Source organism: Cheilinus undulatus, linkage group 9 (genome assembly GCF_018320785.1).
Source record: "Cheilinus undulatus linkage group 9, ASM1832078v1, whole genome shotgun sequence".
NCBI lineage: Eukaryota > Metazoa > Chordata > Actinopteri > Labriformes > Labridae > Cheilinus > Cheilinus undulatus.
In genome coordinates, this window is record NC_054873.1 from 3,175,511 (window position 1) to 3,202,928 (window position 27,418).

The 27,418-nt window shown below is 41.1% G+C and overlaps 1 protein-coding gene across 1 annotated transcript in view; it reads left to right on the forward strand.

The window, feature by feature from the left end:
- LOC121515787 (RNA-binding Raly-like protein) overlaps nucleotides 1–27,418 on the forward strand; it is a 70,679-nt gene that overhangs the window by 6,671 nt on the left and 36,590 nt on the right. The window contains exons 2-3 of the mRNA XM_041796766.1: nucleotides 3,810–4,025; nucleotides 12,511–12,583. Of these exons, the coding sequence (XP_041652700.1) occupies nucleotides 3,989–4,025; nucleotides 12,511–12,583 (110 nt within the window). The 5' untranslated portion in view covers nucleotides 3,810–3,988. The remainder of the gene's footprint in view (nucleotides 1–3,809; nucleotides 4,026–12,510; nucleotides 12,584–27,418) is intronic.

Below are 27,418 nucleotides of genomic sequence, written 5' to 3' on the forward strand. Positions count from 1 at the left end.
ATACAGTGATAACATTAATAATCAATAAAAATCACAAAACATCTGAAATCCGCCTCTTTTCAGAGATCTGGATCATGTGGCTCAGTTCAGTAGAGTTGGTTTGGCGTTTTAAATGTGGATTAAACAACGACAAAGGAGGAAAAGAAACTGGCACTCAAACAGCCCCGCTGCTGTGGTTCACATAAAAGAGGTTTTTTTATAGAACAGGCTCCTTCGTGAACAGCCCATCATTACTCTGCCACTCACCCCACAAGGTTTATTCAGTTGATAGTACATCAGGGTTTCAATTAAGAGCAGTTATACATTAAAGGAGCTCAGCTAGCCTCTTGGCTCAGTACCAGACTACTGTAGACTCTCGTCTCCCTACATCTGGATAGATAATGCTAGGATGTCTGCAGAACTGCGTTGTTTGTGATATTGATCAGCTTCATGCCAGGCAAATCAGTTCAAGTACCTGGTAATGTTATTGAGGCACCGGTGTGGCTCAGTGGGTAGAGCAGGCACCCACAGAAAGAGGCCATGAACGTACTGGACCGGTTCCTGGTCTTGCTACTCTTCATGTCTTCCTCCCACTCTCTCTGCCCCCATATTTCCTCTCTCTTCAGCTAGCCTATCTAAATAAAGGCAAAAAAATAATAGCAATAAAAAAGAAACACTTTTTTGTAAAGTGTAGGGCTTGTACTCAGTGTATGAAGAATTTTTCTGATGATAACTGCAACGTTCAGGTTCATTTAGAGCTGTGAAGTTCTAACGTTCCTCTGTTCCCATTCATTCCTGATGACTGTCCCCCACTTCCTGACCCCCAACAGACATTCAGGATCACGTGGTTACAAACAACCTATTAGTTTAACAACATCTAGTTCAAGCAACGAGTTAACATGCTACTGAAAATGTTCACATATGAGGAAATGAAAAGAAAAGAAGAGGGACAATATGGAGGAAATTCATCATGTTCCAAAATAAAAACATTTATTGATAGCAAGCCCAATCAGTGAGCTATCTGGCATCCAGTGCACCTAACTGCTAAATAGCCAATGGCTAGACAGTTAAGAAAGATGAACTGTTAACTATCAAGTGAAGTCAGCTTGAAAAGCTGTCACATAGAATTATATCTAGTTATGTTCTTTTTTGTTGATGTAGTAGGCCAGGTGTCCACTAGAGGGTGCTGCAACCTACTTTTGAAACTAACATTTAAAGAATAAACAATGAAATTTTTCCTCTTGTGAAGATGGAAATGATCACAAAGACAAAGGAGAATGAAAATATGATAATAATGAGAAGGAAATGGAAGATAAAGGTAGAAAAATACAATGAGAATGAACACAGGCAAATAAGAATAAGATGTCAGGACATTAAGATAAGATAAGACTTTATTGATCCTCAGAGGGGAAATTCTGGATGTTTTGATGCATTATGCTTTGAAATAAATTCTGTGTTGTGAAAGAAGGAGTAAATCCTCATACTTATATTTGTGTTTACAGCCAGAGATGATCAGTAAATAATAAGACACTTGCTCAGCCTTAAATGCTGTAAAAGAAATGAGTGAATCAAGTGTTTTAAACCTTAAGATGTGTGTTGTTCTGACCCTACAGTCTGAAGATAAACCCTCATTGAAATGCATGCTGGGAGTATGTTGGCCAGCTGCTGACCGAGGTTAACTCAAAGATAAACAGAGAAGCCCAGGAGACGCCCTGGCTCTCCTCATCATCATATCTTAATGAGATAGGACAGCGTTAATTAAAGTGAACTCATTTAATGGATTTTATAATTAAAACAGAGCTAGATGACGGCCCGCTGATCGAGGCAGGCAGAGCCCCCCTCTCTCTGACCCGGGCCAATTTATAAACTCTGATTAAAGTTTTTTTTATCAGCCAATCAGAGCTTCACAAGTTCTGGAAGCTTTCAGTCTATTTTCCTTAAGAATATTATGAAATCATGCGGCAAAAGTTTTATCTACTTGAGATGTTTTAATCCTGAAAATGAAAGAAGAGAATCTTTAAGTGAAAACTTTTATGCTTTCTTTTATGTTTCTCTGAGATTTCTGGCTACAAATAAAAATGCATCACCATATTTTTCCTATTTGTAGGTACAGTTAAACACAGGCTCATTTAGTTGTTCCTTTGACGCTATTTTACCAGGAATCACTCCAGCAATGTCCTTTATTTAAAAAAACTCCAACTAGAAAATCTTTATGGATGATTAATTTTTGTTTTAGTCTTATTTTCTTCCACGTGTGATCTGTTTTAGTTTAATTATGAGCCTCTTTAAGAATCTCGATGGACAGCCACTGATTACAGTGTCTTATGAGCTGTATTTGTAATACAACTCACCTTTTTTACACTAGTTTAAACCTGCTATATATAGTATTTTTACACTGAAATGTCTCAAAATATTAGAATTATCAGGAAAGTCCAATTTGCAAAGGTTTCCTGAACCTTTATTCACTCACCCTGGTTTAGTACACACAACCATTATCATAGGGAAGACTGCTGACTCAACAGAAGACAATCACTGACACCCTCTACAGGGAGGGTAAGCCACAGAAGGTCGCTGCTGAGAGGTCAGGCTGTTCTCTGAGGCTGGATCAACGTTGAGTGAAGGGACACGTGTGGTAAGAACAACAGGGATGATCTCTGCCTTCAGAGGAATGTCAAACAAAGCACAGTCAAGAACTTAGGGGAGCTTCACAAGGACTGGACTGAAACTGGAGTCAGTGGATCAAAAACCACCACACAGACTGATCCAGGACTAGACTAGATGGACTACAAGTGTGGTGTTCTTAGTGTGGAGCCAATCCTGAACCACAGACATCATCAGCATCCCACCTGGGCTAAGGAGTAGCGCCGTGGTCCAAAGTCGTGTTTTCAGATGAAAGTAAATTTGGCATTTCATTTGTAAGTCCAGGTCCCAGAGTCTGGAGGAAGATCAGAGAGGCTCAGGATCCAAGGTGCATGTTCAAGTCTACCAGCAGATTTTAGAGCCCTTCATGCTTCCATCTGCTGTGAAGCTTTGTGGAGCTCCTGATTTCCTTTCCACCTGCCCAGAGTGAAGCCAGAACTACCAGAAACTGGTTTACTGACTCTAGTGTTACTGTGTTTGCTTCTGACCTGAACCCCAAAGAGATTCTCTGGAAGATGAGAGACACCAGACTCAACAATCCAGACAAGCTGAAGGCTGCTATCAGAGCCACCTGGGCTTCATAACTCCCCAGCAGGACCACGGACTGATCGCTTCCATGACAGGAGCAGAGATGCAGTAATTTGTGTAAAAAGGGCTCAAACCAAGTACTGAGTGCATAAGTTAGCAGGATTTTCCAGAAGATCAACATTTATGATATGCTAATATTTAAAGATAGTGGGTTTAAGATTCATCAGGATTAAAACAAAGAAAGTAATGAAATTATTGCACCAAAGACCACTCCATAATGAAGTGTGACCCGCTACTAGAAGCTGCTGTTCTGTTGCTGTATCTCTCTCATGTTTATTGCTAATTTCATGTTTCTTGGACCATGATTATTCTCTATCAGCTGTGTTTTCTGGCTCTTAAGCTCCTCCCGTTCATGACAGCTGTGGTCCATTCAGAGCTCATTTTCATCAGATAGTGAGAGGTTGAGTTGCAGGAAGTCACTCCCGTGATCCTCTGCTTCCCTTGATGTCATCTTTTGCTGCTGTTTTGATTGAGATACCCGGGGACAGACATTTATAGTAAAATAAAAAAGTGGTATCTATCCTTCTTACTTTACTTTGCCTACACCACATTTATCACTGCTGCCATCTCTCATCCCTCTCCTGCTTCTCCCCTCCCCACAGGTAAATGATTCATCCCTCCTCCTCCCCCCACTGTGGAGCATGAGATGGTACGACCCGCTGCCTTACTCAGCGGTCACCTCTTTCTCTCTCAGTGAGGATTCAGCATCAGTCCTACATTCAGAAGCACCGGGGTTTATCTCTCCTCCTCCTCCTCTTCCTCTTCATCTTCTTCTCTTGTTATGACCCATTTCAGGAGCGACTGCCACAGAGACAGATGTGAGTACCTCAGACGCACTTCCACATCCAGTAAATTCTGTTTTTTTTAAGCCTAAGTTCACCAAAGGAAATTCAACTTAAATCTTGTAGTTTTATTGTAATATGGTGAGGCAAATAGTGAATATCAAAGCCACTTAAATAAGGCATAGAGGTGCAAATTTGCAATAACACTCATTTACTTTTAGCACAGAATGAGGGGATTTAACTTTGGACTTTTCAGGTGTTTGTGCAGATCTTCTTGTTCAGTTTTTGTCTTCTTAAGGACTAGTTTGAGCTTCAGGATCAGTCCCTAAATAATCAAATTTAAGTTTGTGTAAGTGGAGTGAAATATCTCCCTATGTTGTTACGTCCCTGCAGCGTGAGAGAGAATGAATGAAACGCAATTTGTGAATGCCTTTGGGGAACAACTCCATAAAAACACATCCATCCACCAAGGATTGGATTGAGCAGATGGTGTTTCAAAAGCTTAAGAAGAAGGCCAAGACAAAGAGAAGTCTACAGTGGGACAGAATTTTCCAGGTAACTCGTGATATGATGTGACAATCTGACAATCAATGCAAGGCGATTCCATACATAGTTCACAACCCTGATAATTAATGCAATTTTCATGACTTAAATTTACCTGTGCCATGTGTATCAGCCATGGAGGGAAGATAAGGGAAGTCTGAGAAAGCTGTGACATTTTCTAACCTTTATTTGGCTCCAGTGAGCCTCTGACTTACATTGCAGGTGCAGGAGCAACAATGATTGGTATTTGGTTTACCCACTGTCTTTTAGTTTATGTGAGGAAGCAGAAAGATCCAAACCTGCTCTTACTTGGTAAAGGTCTATGAATCAGTTATTTTTGGGTGCATTTTTTGGTTCGAAATCTGATTGAAAACGTCTGATTTCCAATCTGCTTATTTTTGTCTTTGTTCTGAAAATTTGCAGAACAGGCAAAAAGAAGTGGAGTTGATTCTGTGGTTCTTTATCTCCATGAGAAGAAAAACACTGGGTCTGTCCTAAACAGGGTCATATGGGTATTTGCATGAGCTCATGTGCATACTGTGCATACTTGGATAAAGTGCAGCTTTTTAATTCAGCTCCTTTGTTGCGTGGCTGTGAGTACAAACTTTGGCCGTCATCTATGATAACTGATGGCTGAAACCCACATGATACACTGGAAAAGCACAGTGTTTAAAATGGAGTTTCGGTGTGTGAGAGAGAGAGGAGCAGTCTGAGTTGTCACACATTTAAATGATTTAGAAGAAATGCAATGTTAGTCTCAAACTAAGATTTTGCAAAGACTGTGGGCCACTAACTACATTGCTAGAATATGATTCCTTTATAGATTATTTCCCATCATGCATCCGGTGGATATTCACTACAATATTTTTTGGGCAGAGAACAAGATGTTGAAGGAGAGGGAGCTCTCATTTGACTTAATATCTCTTATAACCCGATGTTTTTAAATCATTTACATCGAGAAGAAACAAAAGGAAAGTTAAACACAGAAGCAACTTTGCACATTACTGCAACAACCGAGGAACTATCCCGGAAACACTTCTGAATAAAAGTACTGCACGAAAAGGCGAGCCATCTCACCACGGAAACAAACTGATGGAGCTTTTACTTTGAAAATTCCAGTGGAGGTTTATTTTACCTGTCATGTCAGCCTGGAGTTAATTGGCAAACAGCGGTGCTGAGATCTGACTGCAGCGCTGAGCAGAAAAGTTTTTCAATCTCTTGAGTTCTAAGCGGACATTCAGCGGCTCTAGAATGATCTAAACTTTGAAGAATGAAGTGAATTTGTATGTTTACACACAACACCAGCTCCCATTGGTTCTAGACGATGTTTGCGTCACTGAAAAACACAATTTGCATACAACCAGACTAAAGACTTATGACAATATCAAACATGTTTGATATTATCTTAACGCCAAGACTGGAGAAAGACCGCCTTAAAACAGCTAAAATCGAGTCTTCTGTCTACCTTACACGTAAGGACTGAGACAACGGGAGAGAGCTGCGACTTTGGCAAGATTCCCGTGATTTTACTCCGATGTTACTGGGTGTTTATGTGTATGAACACCATGTAGAGCTGGTCAGTGTTTATCACAGCCAATGGATTTTTAATTTGAAATGAGAAATCCAGGAAACAGGAATAGGAAACAAGCTGTTTCCTATTCCTGTTTAAAAATAAGAAAACAAAATATGAATAATATATCAATCTGTGTTTTTTTTGTTTAGTTGATATTTGTTTGAAAACAAGTAAATGAAAAATGCCTTGTATTTCATTTATTTGTTTCTAAAATTAAATCAAATAATGAAAAAAAAATATGCTCATTTTCATTTCTAAGACAAAAACAAATGATCAAGAAACAGTTTGTCTTTTTATTTTTGATATTGGTGTTGGGATTAAAGAATGGAATATGAAAAAACGTCCATGAGCAGTCAGTTGGATTTCATTATTCATTTGCCTAACTTGGTGCAGGTGTTGTGCTCAGAAAAGCATTCCAAGAATCACGTGCCCATCACTGGGAAGCTCAAAATTTCATCTAACGCTGTTATAATTAGTATGTTCAGTTACTGAGTTTAGGCAGAGGCGACCATATCGGTGGTTTATTCTGGTTGTTCTCAGTGGTTGTAATGTGTGCTGCACTTAGTAGCTCACACGCAATCAAACATAAGGAAATGTGTTAATGTGGCTATAACTACAGACGTTCCGATACCATTTTATCCTTCCCGATACAATTCAAATACCTACGTTTGGGTGTCAGCCAATAGCGAGTACTGATCTGATACCAGCGTGAACTTTCTGGACTGACTGTGCGGACTAGTAAATTATTTCAGATCTATATTTGACTCAGAACATGGCTCAACAAATAGAATCATAATGTTCAGCATCTCTGTGAGCCTAAAGTTGTTTTTCTGCTGATTATTGAGTTTTACTGATAAATAATAAAACAATAATACAGAGGGCTGCATCACAGGCTCTCTCTATACTATGTTCAATTCAGGCAGCATGATGTGATTATAGAACAGCCTGCTTGCTGACAGACCCTCACAAAGAGCACACAATGTAGCGGTTAGCATTTGAGCTAGCGGTAATAAACGATGTAGAATAACTGAAAATAGGCCATTTTTTTCAGTTATTTTTTTATTCAATTATCAAATATCAGCTGAACAAATGATACTCAGATTTCTGTCTTTGGCCCTGCCAGGCAGTTTAAACTGAATTAAAAATAAAATTAAAAAACGATGGAAGATTCTTCATCCTGCAGCAAGATAATGTCTCAAAACACACTGCCAAAACAACTAAGGAGTTCACGGGCCTGGAAGGGCATTTCCAGTTGAAAATATTTTTAACAGGAGCCCCGTCTGCATGCCTGCATCCTAAAAACGTCCTGATTTTGTCCTGTTGGGATGCAAATGTGAACTGCAAACATTTGAACCATTTGAATCCATTCACCTGGACTTTGTTCTGCAGCTCGCCAGGTTTCCTATCAGGGGCTGCCTTTAAATGTAAAGCGGGCTGGTGTGTAGTAGCTCATTTTAATCTGAAAGGTTTACCTGATGTCATCGTTCTAGTAGAATTTGTCCATTTAAAGCCTTCCTTAAATTCCCAGTCATTAGCCTCTTATCAGCTCTCTCCTCAGTGTGTTTATTGTATCATCCTCGAGTCTTTAAAGCCTTTATCTCTGATGACTCTCCGGTCTTTTCTCTGATGAAAACAGTGCCAACCTCGATAAAGATCAGCCTCCACACTCATTACCCGAGAGTCGAGTTCAAGGTTCTGTTTATTCATCCATAAAATCATGGAAATGTCAGCGCTCACATCCTCACCACCGTCCGCGGTCACAGACGAGGGATATCATCAGTTTGTTAAAGTGCTGTGAATGTGGCTGCTAACATTTCTGCACAGGCTGTGATCATCAGGCTGTGAATAACCGACCATGAAACTGCAATTTGTCATTTTACTGCTGTGAGAACGAGGAACACTGAGGAGGAAAACAGAAGAAACTATGTAGACAGAACAGGAGCTGGTAGAATGTAACACCGGCAGTTTAAGTTTGTGTTTCAGCCTAAGAAGAGCCCTCACTTAAAGATAGGACGTCTTAATCAGACATCATCCTCTCAGTAGTTTGGAACTCTTATACTTTCATGATATCTCTGAAAGCTTCTCTCAGCAATCAAAAAATGTAACCCTCCTTGATTTTACTTTTTTATTATCTGCAGGTGAGAAAGAAGTTTCTGAATTTCCCATCCTGTCCCCGATAAACTCCCCTTGATAATATCACAGCCTTATATTTGGAGGCTTGCCAAGATATATGCATGTATAATCCAAAATAATGCACTTCCTCTATCTATCATAGAGTGCTTGTAAGAAGTAGTCACCCCCTTGGATGTTGTACCCTTCTATTCATTTTATAATTCAATCTTGGTCAATATAATTTGGCTTAAAAAAAAAACATCTAAAAACCCTCTTTAATGTCAAAGTGAAAACGGATTTCTACAAAGTAATGTCATTTGAATAAAAATCTGTAATGTAAAATAAGTGACTACATAAATACTCACCCCATTCAAGTCAGTATTCAGAGTCACCCTTGGCCGCAATCACAGCTCTGAGTCTGTGTGGATAGGTCTCAGTCAGGCTCCTCTCCTGCTACAAGGATCCTGCGTGAACAGCCCTTTTCAAGTCCAGCCACAAATTCTCTATGAGATTGAGGTCTGGGTTTTGGCTTGGCCACTCCAGAACATACCCCTCATTGTCTTTAAACCATTTCTGTGTAGCTTTCTCTGTATGCTTCGGCTCATTGTCTGACTGGAAAATAAATCTTCTCCCAAGCCGTAGTTCTCTGAGGCTGAATAAGATTGTCCTCCTCTATTTTGCTGTATTCAATTTACCCTCTACCTTTACAAGCCTTCCAGGGCTGGCTGCTGAGAAGCATTCCCACAGCATGATGCTGCCACCACCGTGCTCCACAGTGGGGATGGTGTGTTCGTGGAAAAATGAACAAACTGCCGTGCTGTCAAAAGAAGTTTAGTTTTTGCAGTGACGTCACAAAGCTGATACAACACTCTGTCCCATATCCGAGCGCGGTTGCATTCACATCTCATCTGAACCGTTCCAGAGTCCACTTCAATCGTGCCCGAGACCACCTCCCCAAGCGGGCCAGGGCCCAGTTCGCTTGCATTCTCAATACCAAAACAAACCGGACTTTGGACTCAAGTGCACTCGGATCCAGGACTGGGCTCCTAGTGTGAAAGCACCCTTAGTCTCATCAGACCAAAGAACTTTCTTCCTCTTGACCATGGAGTCTCCCACATGCCTTTTGGTGAGCTCTAGTCCAGATTGAATTTGAGTTTTCTTCAACAGTGGCTTTCTCTTTGCCACTCTCCCATAAAGCTTTGACGGGTGAAGAACCCGGCCAACAGTTGTTGTCTGCAGAGTCTCTCCCATCTCAGCTGCTGAAGCTTGGAGCTCCTTCAGAGTAGTCATAGGTGTCTTGGTGTCCTCTCTCACTAGTCTCCTTCTTGCACGCTCACTCAGTTTGTGAGGACGGTCTGATCTAGGCAGATTTACACATGTGACATATTCCTTCATTTCTCCATGATGGATTTAACTGAACTTTCTTCTGAATGTTCAGAGCCTTGGAAATGTTTCTGTCTCCATCCTCTGACTTAGATTTTTCAGTAATCTTTTCTCTGAGTTGCTTGGAGTGTTCTTTTGTCTTCATGGTGTAATGGTAGCAATGAATACTGATCAACCAGTGGCTGCACACGTGTGCACTGCAATGACTTGAGACACATTCAGTCACTTTAAAGGGGGTGAAAATTTATGAATTCATTTATTTTACACTACATATTTTTTTTATTTAATTGTCATTACTTTGTAGATGTTCCTGATAGTTTTAAGGTTATAAAATCATAAGAGTCTGCTGGGATTTGATCGATTTTTCCTTGAAGATGAATCTTAACCCATTGAAGCCTGAAAACACAAATTATAGCCAAAAATTCTAATTTTTTGGAACTGAAATGTTTATTTCACTTGCTAATGAAATCCCCAAAAATCTAAATTTCCATAGAATTTAACATATATGATTTTTTTTAATCTCATTTGATACATTAGGTGTTTTTGGTAACTGATAATCCACTTGAGGGCATTTTTATCATTTATCAGATTGTATTCAGAAGGTTTTTTTGTCATTTATGATCGTATTGATTAGATAGAGGTATCATAAAAGTATGTATCAAATATGAGACAACAGGCTTTAAGGGGTTAAAATCAGGAGCAGTGAGTCAAACATCTTAATAATTTCCCAAGAAAACTGGATCACAAACTGAAAGTGCTGCTCTGATTGTTGTTTCTGATTTAATGGAGAGGAAATTCAGCAGGAAACTTGATTTGGCAGGTTGATTTTGATTATATCTGACAACTGTTGAGCCTTTTTGTTGTCTCCAAACTTTGAAATAGACACAAACCTGTTAAAGGCAGAGATCATCTTGGCTTTACAGCAAACAGATATCACCTGGCAGACAAACAGAAACAGACAGAAATGGTTGTTGTGTCCTCAGCGCTGATTTTCTGCCAAACTCAGAATAGCCTGTCCCTAAAACCCAATAACCGTGAGGGTGTGAAATTGTCCTGTCATCACTCTTTTTCCTCTCCTCCTCTCTCATTTTCCCCTCCATCTTTCCCCACCTCTCCAAAGCTGATGTGTCGTCCAAACAATGCCAGGCAATAAGCAAGCAAATAGCTGTAATCACTCAGTCGATGATGCACAATCAACCGCTCTGCACGCCGCGGGAGACGCTGCGACCTGGCAGCCTTATCGATCTCTGAGGGGGGACGATTAAAGGCGCCCCGGCAGTTAACAGATGGAGAGTGACGGCGCTCATAAACCCTGCTCTCAAAGACTAATGTCCTACAAGCTGCAGCCGCCGAGGAGGCCGTAAACAACCCTGCTGCTGGCTGTCAGCGGGCACCGTGGGTGTGCAGAGGGGGGGAGAACACGGCCTGACATGTGGGGGGTCCTCAGAGCTGTGCACCCAGCTCTGATGGAGGTCAGGGAGAGACAGAACGCTCTCGGCTTTCAATTACAGAATCCAAACAGAGACTCAGCCGACCAGGGACGAGGTGGAGGGAAACAGAGGGCTGGAAGTTTATTTTTGTCTACAAGGAAACTTTTTTTGACCCCAGCAAAGGCAAAACTAGTGTCTGATCACTCAAACCTAAAGTTTATAACTACATGAGAACTAGTTTCATCTCTCTGGGCTCAACGATTGAAACTTTGGTGTCCAGGCACATAAGGATGGATTACCTTGCACTCATATTAACAGTTCTTTGGGGAGATTTGCTTTCTTGGTTAGCACCACAACATTCCTAAATTGCTTTGCGAGTCCCATTAACCACTCAGGTGAAGACAACTTTTTTTTTTTTTAAATGTATTTTTGGCCTTTTTGCCTTTATTTGATAGGACAGTAGATAGAGTCGGAAATGGGGGAGAGAGCGGGGAGAGACATGCAGGAAATAGTGCCACGGGCCGGATTCGAACCTGGGTCGCCTGCGTATATGGCATGCGCCTTAACCACTCGACTACCGGCGCGCCGAGGTGAAGACAACTTTTAACAGCTTTTCTCTCTCATTAAGGTTAATTTATACTCCCTTTACATTTGAAAATATCCTGAGCTTTAATGATACATCCGTCTCTGCCTGCATACGTACGTCTGGGTGGAAGCATTCAGGAACAACAGCAGCTCAACTTCAAAGTGGAAGATCACATAAAATCACAGAGCCTTGAACACACTGCTTATTCCATTGCTGAAGAGTTCTGTTTAATGTTGTCTATCTAGTGTATTCGAGGTACTGTAAAACCTCAGTTCTAAAGATATAGCATAGGATAGGTCACATTTTAGATGAATATTGACATCTCATTGTAGAAACTCTATGTATTATACCTTTAAACCCCTGCCTTGTCTCCCTGACTGACAGTAACATGTTTGTTTTTTGGGTGAAGTCAGAGAAGCTTCATGAATGTGAGTCAAGATAAATTTCCATCTGACAGATGGAGGCCAATTAGACTCTCAGGAAGCTCGTTAAGGTGGCCGGCTGAGCCTGCTGGGTCTGTGCATGTCTGTGTGAGGGCGGGGGAGAGAGTGGGTATCACTGCAGTGCGCTCATGTGTTATTATGGTCCTTTTTAAGGTGTGTCTGCTTTTCCTAAAGACCAGCTCTTATTCCTTGACAGAGATGAATACTCCAGATCTTTAAAATGGATGTGCCAGTACTGAGAGTACACAACTTATCCAGTCCAGATAAAGACATCCCAGACCACCTCTGTATGCAGTCTGAGCTATCAGATATCAAACCGCATGCAAGATTACCACTCTGTATCTAAATTCCTGTGAATGCATCATCTTTATGGGGTATTTTTCTATCGTTACCCTTAAACATCCATCTCTCAGTGTCTCGCTTCGTCTGACAGCTTGTATTTTGTTTCTAGACGTGGGGATGAACGGTGAGCTGAGAGTTGGTCGCAACATGACAGCGAAGAGAGGAAACAGCGCCCCCGACAGGTAAACAAAATAAATTGTGTTTTTTTTTTTTTTTTGCTTTGATTACAACAACATACTGGATCATGTTTTTAAAACTGAAGTAAATTTTTTGTACAGTTACACCCCTACTACCTGCATTTGGCAATGGGCTGTATCACTGAAACTCTTTTGTCACGTACAATTTTATACCAGGATTACACCACATTCATATTTTTGTTTTTCAATGAAACTCATGGATGGTGTTGTGTCTCAGCGCTCTGTGGGTCACTGAAATCAATCTCAGACACCTCTGATCATTAGTGTTCCAGATGAGCCCAATTAAAGGAGAACTCCTTAAGAAGGACGTTCCACATTATTAAGCGGGCCACAGATTTCAGCAATATGGGGAAGAAAAAGGATCTCTGCTGCTGAAAAGCCTCAAATAGTGCAATGCCTTGGACAAGGTATGAAAACATTAGGTATTTCAGGAAATCTTAAGCATGAGCATCGTACTGTGAAGAAATTTGTGGCTGATTCAGAGCACAGACGGGTTCGTGCAGATGAAGGCATAATGAGGAAGGTTTCTGCCAGACAAATTCATGGGATTAAGAGAGCAGCTGCTAAAATACCTTTACAAAGCAGCAGACAGGTATTTGAAGCTGCTGGTGCCTCTGGAGTCCCAACAACCTCAAGGTGTAGGATCCTCCAGAAGCTTGTAGTCGTGTATAAACCTACTATTCAGCCACCCCTAACCAGTGCTCACAAGCAGAAACAGTTGAAGTGGGCCCAGAAATACATGAAGACTCATTTTAAAACAGTCTTGTTGACTGATGAGTGCCGTGCAACCCTGGATGGTCCAGATGGAGGAGTAGTGGATGGTTGGTGGATGGCCACCATGTCCCAACAAGGCTGTGGCGTCAGCGAGGAGGGGGCGGAGTCATGTTTTTGGCTAGAATCATGGGGAGAGAGCTTGTAGGTTTCTTTAGGGTCCCTGAAGGTGTGAAAATGACCTCGGTGAAGTATATAGAGTTTCTGACTGACCACTTTCTTCCATGACACAAAGAGAAGAACCATGTCTTCTGTAGCAAAATGATCTTCATGCATGACAAAGCACCATCTCATGCTGCAAAGAATACTCCTGTGTCATTGGCTGCTATGGGCATAAAAGGAGAGAAACTCATGGTGTGGCCCCCATCCTCCCCTGACCTCAACCCTACTGAGAACCTTTGGAGCATCCTCAAGATAAAGATCTATGAGGGTGGGAGGCAGTTCACATCAAAACAGCAGCTCTGGGAGGATATTCTGACATCCTGCAGAGAAATTCGAGCAGAAACTCTCCAAAAACTCACAAGTTCAATGGATGCAAGAATAGTGAAGGTGATATCAAAGAAGGGCTCCTATGTTAACATGGAACTTGTCCTGTTAAGATGTTTTTGATTGAAATAGCTTTGATTTCAGTAAATATGATCTCCTTATGCTGCAAATTCAACAAATGACCATTTTAAGTTCTTTACAACCTATAAAATGTTTTAAAACTCTGTTGTGCATAATAATGTGGAACAGTGCATTTTGAGGTTTTTATTTTTAGAAAAAAATAGTTATCATTGGGTTTGTTCAATCAAATTTGAATTAATGGTTGATGATTTTCAGTCAGAGAAAATCAGAGAAAAGTATCATTTTCATAATAATTTGGATCAATAATGTGGCCTAGCATTAGTGATTAAGATCTATGTTATGGCTCACAGTGAGCTCTTAACTGATTAGATTTTAATGTCATCATAGTGAATAAAAAAGCTCAGTAGGTGTTTCTTGTATACAGAAACATGTTTGTGTTAATTATAAATCCATCAGATAGACTTTCTCTCAGTACTCTCAGCCGTTGTAGATTGTGTATTTTTGTCTCTGTTGTGCGTTTGTGTGAAACTGTGACAGTGAGTGACGATCCAGCTGTCCCCAGCCTTCACCTCATTTTCTGTTTACATGGAAACTGAAGCCAAACTGTCCTCCAAATCCCACCGCCGTCCGCCGCTGGACGGATTAAAACCGGGCCGAACACGACTCAGCGCCGTCCAGATCTGAGATTTAGAGCCAGACATCCAGAGAGAGAGAGAGAGGAAGAGTTCAGTCTCATCAGAGTTTAGACTGAATTCAGCTCTGTGAGGATTAAACCAACTTCAGCTCTTTTCTAAACATCCCAAATTGAAATAAAGGTCAAAGGTTAATAAAGGTAGTCGACATATTTCTCCTCTAGTAAACTCTCAGAGATGAAACTCTTCTGAAACTTCTGACAGCACGTTGAAGTTTTCCTTGTAGATCTTTGTCATTGATAAATGCTGGATCCTCTCTGAACTCCAGGATGTTTTCCTACATCTCCTCAGCTGTTCAGAGACGCTTTACTGTCGTTAGTTTTGATTAGCAGACAGAAAAGGAGGCTGAACCCATCTGGAACACAACCTGCTGTGTTCACACCACAGGAAATAGACGCACAATTTACATTTCCTGCACTACTTCACAGCATGAACACAGCAGTTGGAGTTTCTTTTTAAAAATGCATTTCTGTTTTTGTCTCCAGCTACTCACATTTAGTCTAGTGGTGTAAAAGCATGCTGCAGAAACACCTTCACAATGATACAGACTGCATATCTAGATAACATCATGGTTTTCCTTTGGATTCCTTTTTTCCCTCACAGCTTCGTCTCTGGGGACGTTTCCCTCAGAGATCCTGCCGTCGCTCCATCCTCGCGTTTTTAAACGTTTCTCAGTGAAAGCCCTTTAATGTTTAAAAGAGAAGCTTTTTAAAGCATCGCCTGCTTCCCCGAGCTTCAGTGAGACTTAGAGACTTTGAGGAAAGAAACCCTGAGGTGGAGGAAACAGAGCTGTGTGGGAGCTGGTTTCATTTGTTACTGCTCCGCTGATGTGAAATAAAGCAGCTCTCTCCAGTCTGTCTGTCTTCACTGATTGATTAGAGCTTCTGCAGGCAGCGTGATGTTTGTTAATTGATCAGATTGTTGTTGATGAGACGAGGAGGATGATTTAACTCTACGTGCTTTCAGCCTTGATTTTAAAATCTGTTTTTTTCTGAGTTTTCACATCATGATTGCTCTGTCTCTCCTGCTGCTCTGCTTTCACATTAATGGCATTGTTTAATGCCTGAGCAAAATGTACACTGTCCAATACTGTAGGTGGTGGTATGCATGTGGTTGGTTCACAAAACAACAAAACTACAGTGCATAAAAAAGTATTCCACCCCCTTGGATGTTTTATCCTTTTATTGATTTTATAAACCAATCATGATCAAAATAATTTGGCTTTTTGATAAATACATTTACAAAAAAAAGCTCTATAATGTCAAAATGAAGACAGATTTTTTTACAAGGTAATGTCAATAAAATAAAAATACTTCATTTAAAATAAGTGACTGGATAGATATTCACTAATTAAACAGTATTCCTGGCCCCATTACACCATGAAGACAAAGGAACAGTCCAAGAAACTCAGGGATAATGTTATTTAAAAGTAGAAGTCAGGGGATGGATATGAAAACATTCCCAAGGCTCTGAACATCCCCAGAGCTCAGTTAAATCCATCATGAGTAAATGAAGGAATATGTCACATATGTAAATCTGCCTAGATCAGACCATCCTCACAACCTGAGTGAGCGTACAAGAAGGAGACTAGTGAGAGAGGACACCAAGACACCTATGACTACTCTGAAGGAGTTCCAAGCTTCAATCTGGACTAGAGTTCACCAGAAGGCATGTGGGAGACTCCATGGTCAAGAGGGAGAAAGTTCTTTGGTCTGATGAGACCAAAGTGGAGCTTTTTGACCATCAGACAAGACGCCAAACACTGAAATCACCACGAACACACCATCCTCAATGTGGAGCATGGTGGTGGCAGCATCATGCTGTGGGGATGCTTCTCAGCAGCTGGTCCTGGAGGGCTTGTAAAGGTATAAGAATTACTTTCATTTATTTTATTGACATTGCGTTGTAGAAATCTGTTTTCCCTTTGACATTAAAGAGGATTTATTTTTGGCTAAAAAGCCAAATTACATTGACTATGATTGATTTATGAAATAAACAAAAGGATAGAAATCAAAGGGGGTGAATCCCTTTTACAGGCCCTGTAAGAAGGGAATAGGGAGAAGCTTTGTGGGGCCAGCCTCATCCAGAGCTCAGGGAGGCTAAGAAAATTGTGTATCGTGAAATCAAGAATTGATGAGCAAACATTAAATACTTACAGAGTTAGTTTCTGTATTTTTCCCCAACAAAAGCTGATTAAAGTCGGGCAAAGGAGGGACGTTTACGGGGCAGGGACTACTGATCCAGTGCTCTGGGTTCCTGTGATTTAAACACGTCTGGGTTGTGGGGATACTGGTAGTTTTTTTCTGTGTGTGTGCCTGCAGGGTTGGATGGTTTTAATGCTGTTGTTCTTTAATATGAGCTCACCAAGATTGATTTTTGTCACATGATGAGTTTAAAATCACATTTGTAAGTCTTGTTTCCTTAATGTCAAGTCAAGGATGAGAAAAATAACCACTCTGACTCGCTCGGCATGCTGGGAACCGTGCTGGTTGTCCATCTGATGGTGTGTTTAATGACATGATATAGAAGCTTCCAAAAGGCCCTGCAGGTTTGAGTTTGTACAGTTTTCGCATTGATCTGTAGGTTTGTTAGAGGGGGACTGTGATTTCACCACCGTCCGATTAACTTCACAGATACGCAGCGGGGAGGGAGATGGGAAAATCAAAAGGGAGAGAGAGCGCGAGCGTAGAGCTGAACACTGTAATTATGTCTTGTTGTCCCTCGATCGCCCTGCTGAGATGAGCGTTTAGAGCAAAGTGATGAATCAGCGTTTCCTTTGAGGAGAAAAATAACAGCTCGATAAAGAGGCTGCACGATAGAAAAACAAGACAACAAAAACCATTTAACCCCGCTCACACAAACACAGGGAGGAGGATAAATGGAGGAGCCAAACAGCCTCCTTGTTTAAATTTAAATGTCTTTGTCTGATTGTTTTCTTCCTGTTTCAGCTCATCAGCTCTGAACGTGTTTACACGCTGACAAAACAATTCAATTTAAATTTAATTAAGATTATAATGCAGATAAAGAAAGGCCAGCAGAAACACCGCCATGTGCTCTTCTGGCTCTCATTTGGAGTTCAGAGAAAAGTGGAGGGCATTTTATTTTCATGTCAGGTTTTTATTCTAACATTTCTAATACAGGAGTTGGAAAGTGGACTTTTAATTTCTAACTTTCCTGTGTATTTTTCTTTGTTGTTGTCTTTTCTTTTATTGGTACTCAGACCCACTTCACTTTCTTATATGTTTCAGTCTGATGCTACACTCATTTCAATCAGGAGAGACTTAATACGAGTTTAACAACGGTTTATTTCACAAACTAAATGAAAGAATTGTGCAAAGTCCTTGGCGATTAGACTCCACTCTGAGGATTTAATGTATTGGACGGGGTAGTGACACAAACAACAAGATTAGGTTACCCCCCATGGAGTCTAGACCAATGAGGTGGCATGGAGGAAGAGACTGATGCAGAATAAGCAGGAGACCTGTGAGGATCTGGACTAGATGCTGATTCCCTGAATGGAGGTGGCTGGGGTGGAGGAGGGTTGCAGCGTATGCACAGAACATCTTGCTGACTGTGAAAGAGAGAGTGACAGATTTAAAAGGTGCATGATGATTGGTCAAACAAGGTTGTGGCAGACTCTGATTAGCTGAGTACTTAGGAGAGTGAATGCCCATAATGAGATGATCGCCAGAGCGGGAAGAGAGAAAAAATGGAAAAGGGAGCAACGTGAATAAGTGGTGACTGAAGAATGAGCAGAAACGGTCTTCCTCCTTGAACTTTCGCTGACTGGAACGTTTTCCACCACGACAGCGGGTTACTGTCGGCTGGCAGCGTGGTTTTACTCTCGTACATCAGCACCTCTTGATGTAGCGAAGCCTCACTTGCCAAATCACCACCAGCGTGTGCACCACCTTGGCGATAAACATCCCCAATGGCGGCCATTGCTGCGCCTCTGTGTTTTGGTGTGAAAACTTTATTGTTCATCATGTCATGTGACGAAACATTTGGTTCCTACACCTACATATGGGGGAAGTGGAGGCCAAGGAGACAGGGAAGAGGCTCGAGAACTATTATAAACAGCAGAAATATTTAAAAAAGCACGCTTGAATAGTAACTTCAACTTTTGAATATTAATGTGTTTTTAAATATTCTAATTATATTCGAACCCTGAAATTCTTTCCAACAGCCTTAGTCCTGAATGCTGTGGAACAGATTTTTATTGAGGATATATCTATGTCTCTGTACTGTCCCTGCTGCTTATAATCACCCCCACAGCATGACGCTGCCACCACGATGCTTCACTATAGGGATGGTGTTGCGCAGGTGATGTGAGGTGCAGGACTCTTAAAACCAATCTGCTCCCACTGCTGTGTCAGTGGCGTGTAAGTGGATATGAAAGTGTGCGAATGCAATTAGCTAATACTGATGGCCAGTTCTCCATAGCAACCTCTGTCATCAGTGAATGAAAGTGTGAGCCAATGAGGAGGTGTGACCTGCAGTGTAAAAGCGCTTTGAGTGGTTGGATGACTAGAAAACAAGTACAAGTAAAAGTACAAGTCCATTTAACCATTTACCTGGTTTCCTCCAGAAATAATGTCAAGGATTAAGGCCAAACAGTTCAATCTGGGCTTCTTCAGACCAGAGAATCTTCTTTCTCACAGTTTGACAATCTTTCAGGGTTTTTTTTTTTTTTTTGAAAACTCCAAGCAGGCTTTCATGTGTTTTGCACTGAGAGTCTTCTGTCTAACCCAGTGATATTCAACATGTGGCTCTTTTGTGATATTTTGTGGCTCTTTTATGTCTTAATTTTAAAAATTATTCCCCTCGAAAACCTTGAAAAAGGGAAACCTTTTTGCCCCTTTCTACCATCTTTTTTTTTTTTTTAACCACTTTTCATCCACTTAAGCTACCTTTTGCCATTAAATACGACTTGTTTGTTGTTCCTTTTCCCCCCATTTTTGCCTCTTCATTTTGCCATTTTTCCCCATTTTTGCCTGTTTTCACCATGTTTTGCCACTTTTTGCCCATTAAAGCTACCTTTTACCATTAAATACTACTAGTTTCCTATTTTTTGCCCATTTTTGCCACTTCTTGTAGCCACTTTTATCTCATTTTTGCCATTTTCACCATTTTTGCCTGTTTAAGCATCCTTTTGCCATTAAATACCACTTTTTCCTATTTTTTGCCCATTTTTGCCAATCTTGACTGCTTTTTGCCCATTTTATTCACTTTTCACTTTTTTTTTTGCCTTGTTTTTGTCACTTTTGGACCTTTTTTTGCCACCAGTAACTCATTTTTTTAAGTTATCACCCATTTTTGCTACTTTCTGACTCTTTCCACCTTTTCTCCCCATTTTTGCCCCTTTTCGTGCATTGTTGCCCCTCTTCATCCATTTTTGCTGCATTTTGACCATTTTTGCCATCTTTAACTTATTTTTATTTCTACTTCAAGCCGTTTTTGCCACTTTTCACTGTTAGATTGTGGCTCTTGCAGAGGTATTTTTCAACAGTTTGGCTCTTTGGCTGAGCAGGGTTGCGAAACACTGGTCTAGCCACTCTGCCTTAAAGCCCAGATCAGTGATGGTTGTCCTTCTGGAACTTTGTCCCATCTCCATGCAGGATCTCTGCTCAAGGTTGGCTGCACTCGTCTCATAAATTTTTAAACAAGGCAAAACGTTTGGAGCTTTGCAAGATGGATCTGTCTGACAGACACGGAATCTGGCTAGGTTGGAGTTCCAGGTGTTTTGGAAATTTTGCAGGAAGGAGAACCCCTCCAAATCTGGCAGTTAATATCTTAGACAGCAGACTTTTGCTGAAATACAGCGTCCAGTTCTGTGGTGAAAAGTCTCCTAAAAGTGGTAATTACAACTGCTTTGTCAAACCTAAAACAATTAAAAACATCAGAACCATGTTCTCAGAACTGTGTCTCCGTTATCTGCGAGGTTCTTAGAGCTCGCTGCAGCCTGAGGTCACCTGAACTGACCAGGCCCGCCTTTGGGTCCGAGCCGAGCGCACTGAGGAGGCAGGAACGTGGCTGAACGGCCCATTAACCGCTGTCTCACCACGCCATGCTACAGTACGCTGCTGCTGATTTATGACACTGCAGCGGGCTGGCGAGGGTGAGCGGTAAATCAGAATAAATGGAGGTGGAGGAGGAGAGTGTGTAGAAAAGAAATACACAAACCAAACAGCTCGGCGTGCTCTCACCGGCCGCCACATGAATATGGATGAACACACAAACATTGATGTAGGGAGCAGGTGTGTGCATGTGTGTGTGTGCTGGGGGGTTATTGGTGCTGAATGCTATCATTAGTGTCTGATGGGGGTTAGCGTTAAGCAGCAGCTATATAAATGCAAATTCCTCTTCATTTCCTCGCCGCGTCTCCTCTCATGTTGCTGTTTTTGGGTTCAGTTCAGCCATGTTTGTTTGCTCCCCTCCTTCTCCCCGTTATCCTTCGGTAAACCCACACCACAGTAGCAGCAGACTCCTCATATCACTTCTGTAAAGGATGTTTGAACAACTCATCGATTGTTAGCGCTCTCTGTAAACGTGTTAGTCTCTGCTGTTTATCGACGTTCTTCGCTGTGGTGTAATTATTCCCATCAGGAGAACAGCCGCTGAGCTCTCTAATAACTCCATTAGAGTCTGCAGCAGGAGCGCTCTGCAAATTAAAAGCTTTATTGGCACCTTAAGGGTTTCTACACCGAGAACGACTCTGACACAACGGCACAGATAAGTACTCTGGATTCTACACTCCTGTTTAATTAGAAGGAAACTAAACCCTCAGACCACGTCTTCAGCTGCAAACCTGAGTGTGGGTGTTACAGGGATATGAGGCAATAGTAGTGGCATTAACCTCCATAGATTTCAGTGTTCGCTGCTCCTTTAAGCAGGCTGTATGTCTGTGAGCCGCTGTCTTCTGATCAGAAATGTCCTGACAAAGTGTTAAGTCCCACTTCTGACATCCATAGCTCTCCAGGTTCATGGGCTCACAGTTTCCACATCTACCCTCCCTGTTCTGTCACATATTTTGTTCCATTTCAAGTCCAAACTGACCCGCTGATCAGTAACATTTGGCTCTGATTGGAAAATTTGTGTTGCTGTTTGTTCTTAAGAAGCCGGCGTCCATCTTTGTATACAGTCTATCCTAAACACAATGGTGTTGGAGTTCATGACCCGCTCTGAGATTAGCTGTGATCTTCAACATTTTCCAAGTGTTTCTGAAAAGAAAATGTGTTTTAAAACCCATATTTACTCACTGAAGAAGGTTCATATTCATGGTTTTTATTGAATTCTTTTAACAGAAGGTCCTTTAAAAGCTTGTAGAGCTGATGGTAAATTAGCCAGGTGGATTGAAAGAAATTGATTTGTGAAGTGTTCCAGCAGCTTTTAACAGCAATGAAGAAGAGTAACCTTTAAGAATGAGGCAGTATTCATCCCTCTGAACGCAGCACCATGGATATGAATCAGATTGTTTTATAACAAACCACACAGAAGGACGTTTTCAGCGGGTTTTCTGACCACTTTGAGGCGAGTCCGCTCCGGTGCTGCTGTACTGTCATACCTAATTACACAGAACAGCAGCAGTGAGAGCCATGAAGAGTAATTTAGAGGATCAATAGTCATGTTAAAGGTCTGCTCCTACACACAAACACGGGCTGAGCTGAAACCCTGAATCAATACCGCTGATAAGCACTGTTTAATACACGCCCAGGCTGATGAAGATGAATGAGAGGATACTGGTGTTTAGAAAACAGCCAGAAATGAAATATGGCACCAAATCAGCTGTTTTTCTAACCAGACTGGTCTCCTGTTTCAAATTCATCTCTGCCTTTATTTCTCTGTACCCTCTTCATTAGGCCAGTTAGAGATCAGCCGCTGAAGTCGATCTTTGTGTGTCTTAGTTGGTTATTGATTTTTCTCCTCAGTAGATAAATGCTTCTACGTTTAGGAGTTCAGGCTTCATCTCTCTTTTCTAATCTCTGTGGCTCTCTTCCTCTTCTTCTTCTTCTTCTTCTTCTTTGGATGTTTGTCCTCAAAGATCTCATTTAAATTTGAATGAAGTCAGGGGACATCAGGCTGAGGTCAAAGGTGTTCTTTTAAAGTCAAGATGTCTTGATTTGCTTTCTTCTACTGCTAAAACTAACAGCTGGTGGCATGGAGTGATGTGATGCGACATGACATCACGTGATGCAACGTGACATTATGTCACGTCACATGATGTCACGTGGTGGGGCAGAGTGTTGCCTGACTTGTTGTGATGTGGTGTAGCATGAGGTAACCTGGCGTGAGGTGACGTGACAGGACATGGTGTGACGTGATGTGCCGTGATGCAGCGTAGCCTGATGTGACATGGCATGGCGTGATGGTGACATGGCGTGGTGTGATGGTGACCTGATGGGGACATGACCTGATATGACCTGACCTGACCTGACGTGACGTGATGTTACATGGTGTGACGTGACGTGATATGATGTGGCGGGATGTGACATGGCGTTCTGTAGTGTGATGTGGTGATGTAGTGTGAGGTGATGTGATGCAGCATGACGTGGCGTGGTGTGATGTGGTGGCATGTGGTAGGGTGTGGCATGGCGTGATGGAATGTGATGTGATGTGGCATGGCGTGGCATGACTTGGCGTGATGTGGTCTGGTAGGTTGTGATGTGGCATGGTGTGCGTGATGTGACGTGACGTGATGTGGTGTGGTGTGACTTGGTGTGGCGTGGCCTTCACCAGTGGTGCATGTGCACTTTAACACAGCACAGACATTTAAACTGGTGATGATGGTGTTAAAAAAATCCTTTCAGTAGCAGAAATTTAACTGGTTTTAGTATATGTACCAGTTCACTGCCCTCCTCTAGTTACACTCCTACAGAGTACTGTGATAGTATCAGACCTTTTTTGGTTGTTATTTTACCATAAAAGAAGACAGATCAACAGAGTCTGAAACCTTTGCCCTTACAGAAAGCGTGAATGTGAAGTTGACTGTTTTGTTTAATTGTAAAAAAGGAGCCGGACAATATCGTTGGGAAGACAAATGTCTGAGTGACCTTGGCCAGCTGACACTGGACTGGTGGTGGAAAAAATTTAAATTGTAAAATTCCTTTAGGCAAGAGATGAACATGAGCCCTGATGACCTTGACCTTTGACCTCCAGAATGTTTTCAGTTCATTCTTGAGTCTGAGTGGACATTTGTGCAAAGTTTGAAGATCCTGTAAGGGGTTCTTCAGTTATGGAAACATTTCTCTTACAATCATTAATAACCAGTTTATGACACATGCTTTGCAAAAAAAATAGAAGATATATTTGCCTGTAATTTTTCATGTAGAACTTTTTAAATATGCATCACTAAATGCATGTATGAAAAAAGCTATGCTAATAAAATATAGGAATTATCAGTTACTATTATGTTCTCTGTTCACCCTTGAAAATGATTTAATTCTGTTAACCCTTAGATGCACGAGTGACTGGACCATACACTCTTCCATAAGTGGGTCAAAAATGACCCGTGTTAGAATTAATGTGTTTTCATGCCACTTCTGTGATTTTTGGTTAAGAATAAACATTTGTAATGTGTTTTGTGTTTTATTTTGGTCCACACAAGAATGATTTCATGAGTGAAATCTTGTTATTTTTTGCTTTTTTTAAACATTTTTTGCTTTTTTTTAAACATTTAAAAAAATTGGAAATTGGAAAATAATCAATTTTTTGTCTGAATTATTTTTTCTGGAACAGGTTTGATTTTATGCAAATTTTCGCATCAGTCTAAGCCATTTAAATGGGTGATTAATGATTCAGATCAGCACCTGCTGCTTCCTTCTCTATCGCTTGCTCTCTTCCTCTTTCACACCCAAACCTCATTTTAAAATCCATTGTTTGCCTCTGTATTATATGGAGAGGAACCATGGGAATATCACAGATAAAGGCATAAGTTTGTTCTCACAGCCACCTATCAAAGACTGAATTAAAAGTTGCTCTCCATCCCCCCAACTTAGCTCAGCTGTGATGTAAGACCTAGTGCCATATGAAGCTCTGTTGGGATGGATGGATCCAGTGTGATTTTTTTCAGGCGTGACAGAGCCAAAGGCTCATCCCCACTGCTTATTTTCATCACAGTACAAAACAGTTTGCCACATTACACTAATTTTTACAGTGGATACAAATAAAATGCAACAGATTGTTGCGTGAAAGAGTATGTGTTTCTAATCATCTGTCATCAAATTTGTCTATTTTATAGTTTGCAAAACTAACTAGCTAACATTAGATCAGTGCTTCCCAACCATTTTTCCATGGAGCCCTCCCCATGTACCTAAGAAAAGCAGAGCCCCCCAGGACCCAAGAGAGAAGAAGAAGTGGTACACTGCCATCAAAAATCCACATTGATTTTGATTATTTCACTGATAAAACCCTAAAAAAGGCCTATGTACTGTGCAGAAGTTTTATGCATGTTTGGTCAGAAATTTGAGGCTGAAGTTAGGCATGTAATAGAGAGTACGCCCACTTGAGGGCCCCATTGGGCAGGAAGGAGGATTGACACAACCCCGGTCATGCTCTGGATATCTTTGTACATTACCAAGGGCATGGGAAAATAATCTGATCAAAACAAAACAAAACTACAGCTTTAGGGCGGAGTTATGGGTAGATGTGGCTCTTAAGTATAGCCTAGGGCAGTGGTTCTCAAATGGTGTGCCTTGAGGTGAGTCTAGGTGTGCCGTGAGATTTTTTGCTACTATAAGTCATATTTACAACTATTCAGCAACACATGATTGATTTTTTTTTCAAATTTACATTATCAGTATTTTATAAACATTTATTTCCATGTACAGCTGCAAATTCTATTCGCCTAATTTAAAAATCCCTATAACATCTTAAAAGGAATGCCGTCTTTGCAGTTTGTTAAATCAGCAGGTGGGGGGATTGTTAGAACGACACATATCAAAGGGCTTGATTGACGGTTTTGTGACGGTGGGAAATCAAGGGGATATGGATCATTTCCTTGAGCGTATTAAACCCCAAAGAGCTAGTGTTAATTTGTTGATACATGATAATAAGATATATTCTTTTACTCACTAGTCTTGAATGCCACACTGCACACACATTTCTCAGCTAAAAAATTAAGATAATAGGTACATGTATCAGATCTTGCAGTATAAAGTAATCTTCTTGAGGGCTGGCACTTACAGTTTAGTCTGTGTGGTCCACAAAATATATGTTCCTGACAGTCACAGTTAAGTGTTAAGAATCAAAGGTTCCAATGTAATTCCATAGGAAGTGAATACGGGTCATTTTTGACCCACTTATGAAAGAGTGGGGTAGTAATACAAAAACTAGAATTTCAAAAAATCTACAAAAAATCAAAACCCACTTATGTATCTAGGGGTTAAGCTCATATAAGATTTTCCATTTGCACTTGAGTTAAAAAAGTAAATGTTGGTGTAATGAGTTCTCATGAAAGCTAAATATTTTTTATTTCATGAAATCGTTAGCTACTACAGTGGTTAAATTGCTAATATCTGATAGTTTATAACAGTTTAGCCCTCTGGCATTAGAATAAAATTAATGTGGCCCTCTTGGTAACCAAAGTTGCCCACCCCTGGCTTAGACTGAAAGATGTATGAATAGACAACCTGAACATAAGCCTCCAGTCTCTGCCCTTGTCAGTGTGGTGGCAATAAATAGTTTGGGTTGTTTTTAGGTACCATTGAGTCTGCATCAAGATTCACTTCTGCAGCTGTCATAACGCTCCCCTCAGCGACTATTTCAGGGTACCAGTCAGCACATCTTTGCAGCATGTTTCTCTCTTTTTTAAACGTTGGTAAGTGTGTCAGTAGACCTTCTATCGTCTGCCTCTTCCTCTCTAACACGTGACCAGGTCTGTTTTTAGGTGCCCTAGAGTCTATAAGTGAGAGCTGAGATCTCTCTGCAGCTCTCTGTGCTTTTACTGACCCAGTTAAACGGCGTCTCGGGGAGCTGAGTTGCCAGAATGGGTGCAGATTCTGTCCCTGCTTGCTGCCTTGCCCACAGGCTCTTTGGCACCCTGATCCGTCACTCTGAATGCCATCTGCCTGGTCCAGCTCGAGCCTGTGGAGCTGCTCCAGAGACAGCAGCCTGCTGCAGAGTGACAGAGGATTTAATTTGATTATATTCTTCATTATAACAGTGATTATCTACTCAAACAGTCATGTCTCATTGTCTTCACTAATCTACTTCTTTTTGTTAGTTTGATGAATACACATCTAAATCAACAGAGTGATAAACTCAACATTATATCCTGATTAATTTCATTGTAGTCATGGTTTATCTACTGCTCATTATCACTTTTTTTTTTTTTTTGCTTTTTAAATTCATTCTTTTTTAATGTTCTAAAATCTTTAGAGTCACCTTTGGCTGGAATCACAGCTTTGAGTCCGTGTGGATAGGTCTCAGTCAGCCTCAAACATCTGGACCATTTTACTCCATTCTTCTTTCCTAAACTGCTCAAACTCTGTCAGGTTGTGTAGGGATCAGGCATGAACAGCCTTTATCAAGTCCAGCCACAAATTTTCTACTGGACTGAGGTCTGGGCTTTGACCTGGGCACTTCAGAACATTCTCCTTGTTGTCTTTGAACCATTTCTGTGTAGCTTCTCTGTACTAGCTTCTTGTCTAACTGGAAAGTAAATCTTCTCCAAAGCCACAGTTCTCTTGTAAACTGAATAAGATTGTCCTCCAGGATTCTCCTATATTTTGGCACATTCATTTTACCCTCTACCTTTACAAGCCATCCAGTGCCAACTGCTGAGAAGCATCCC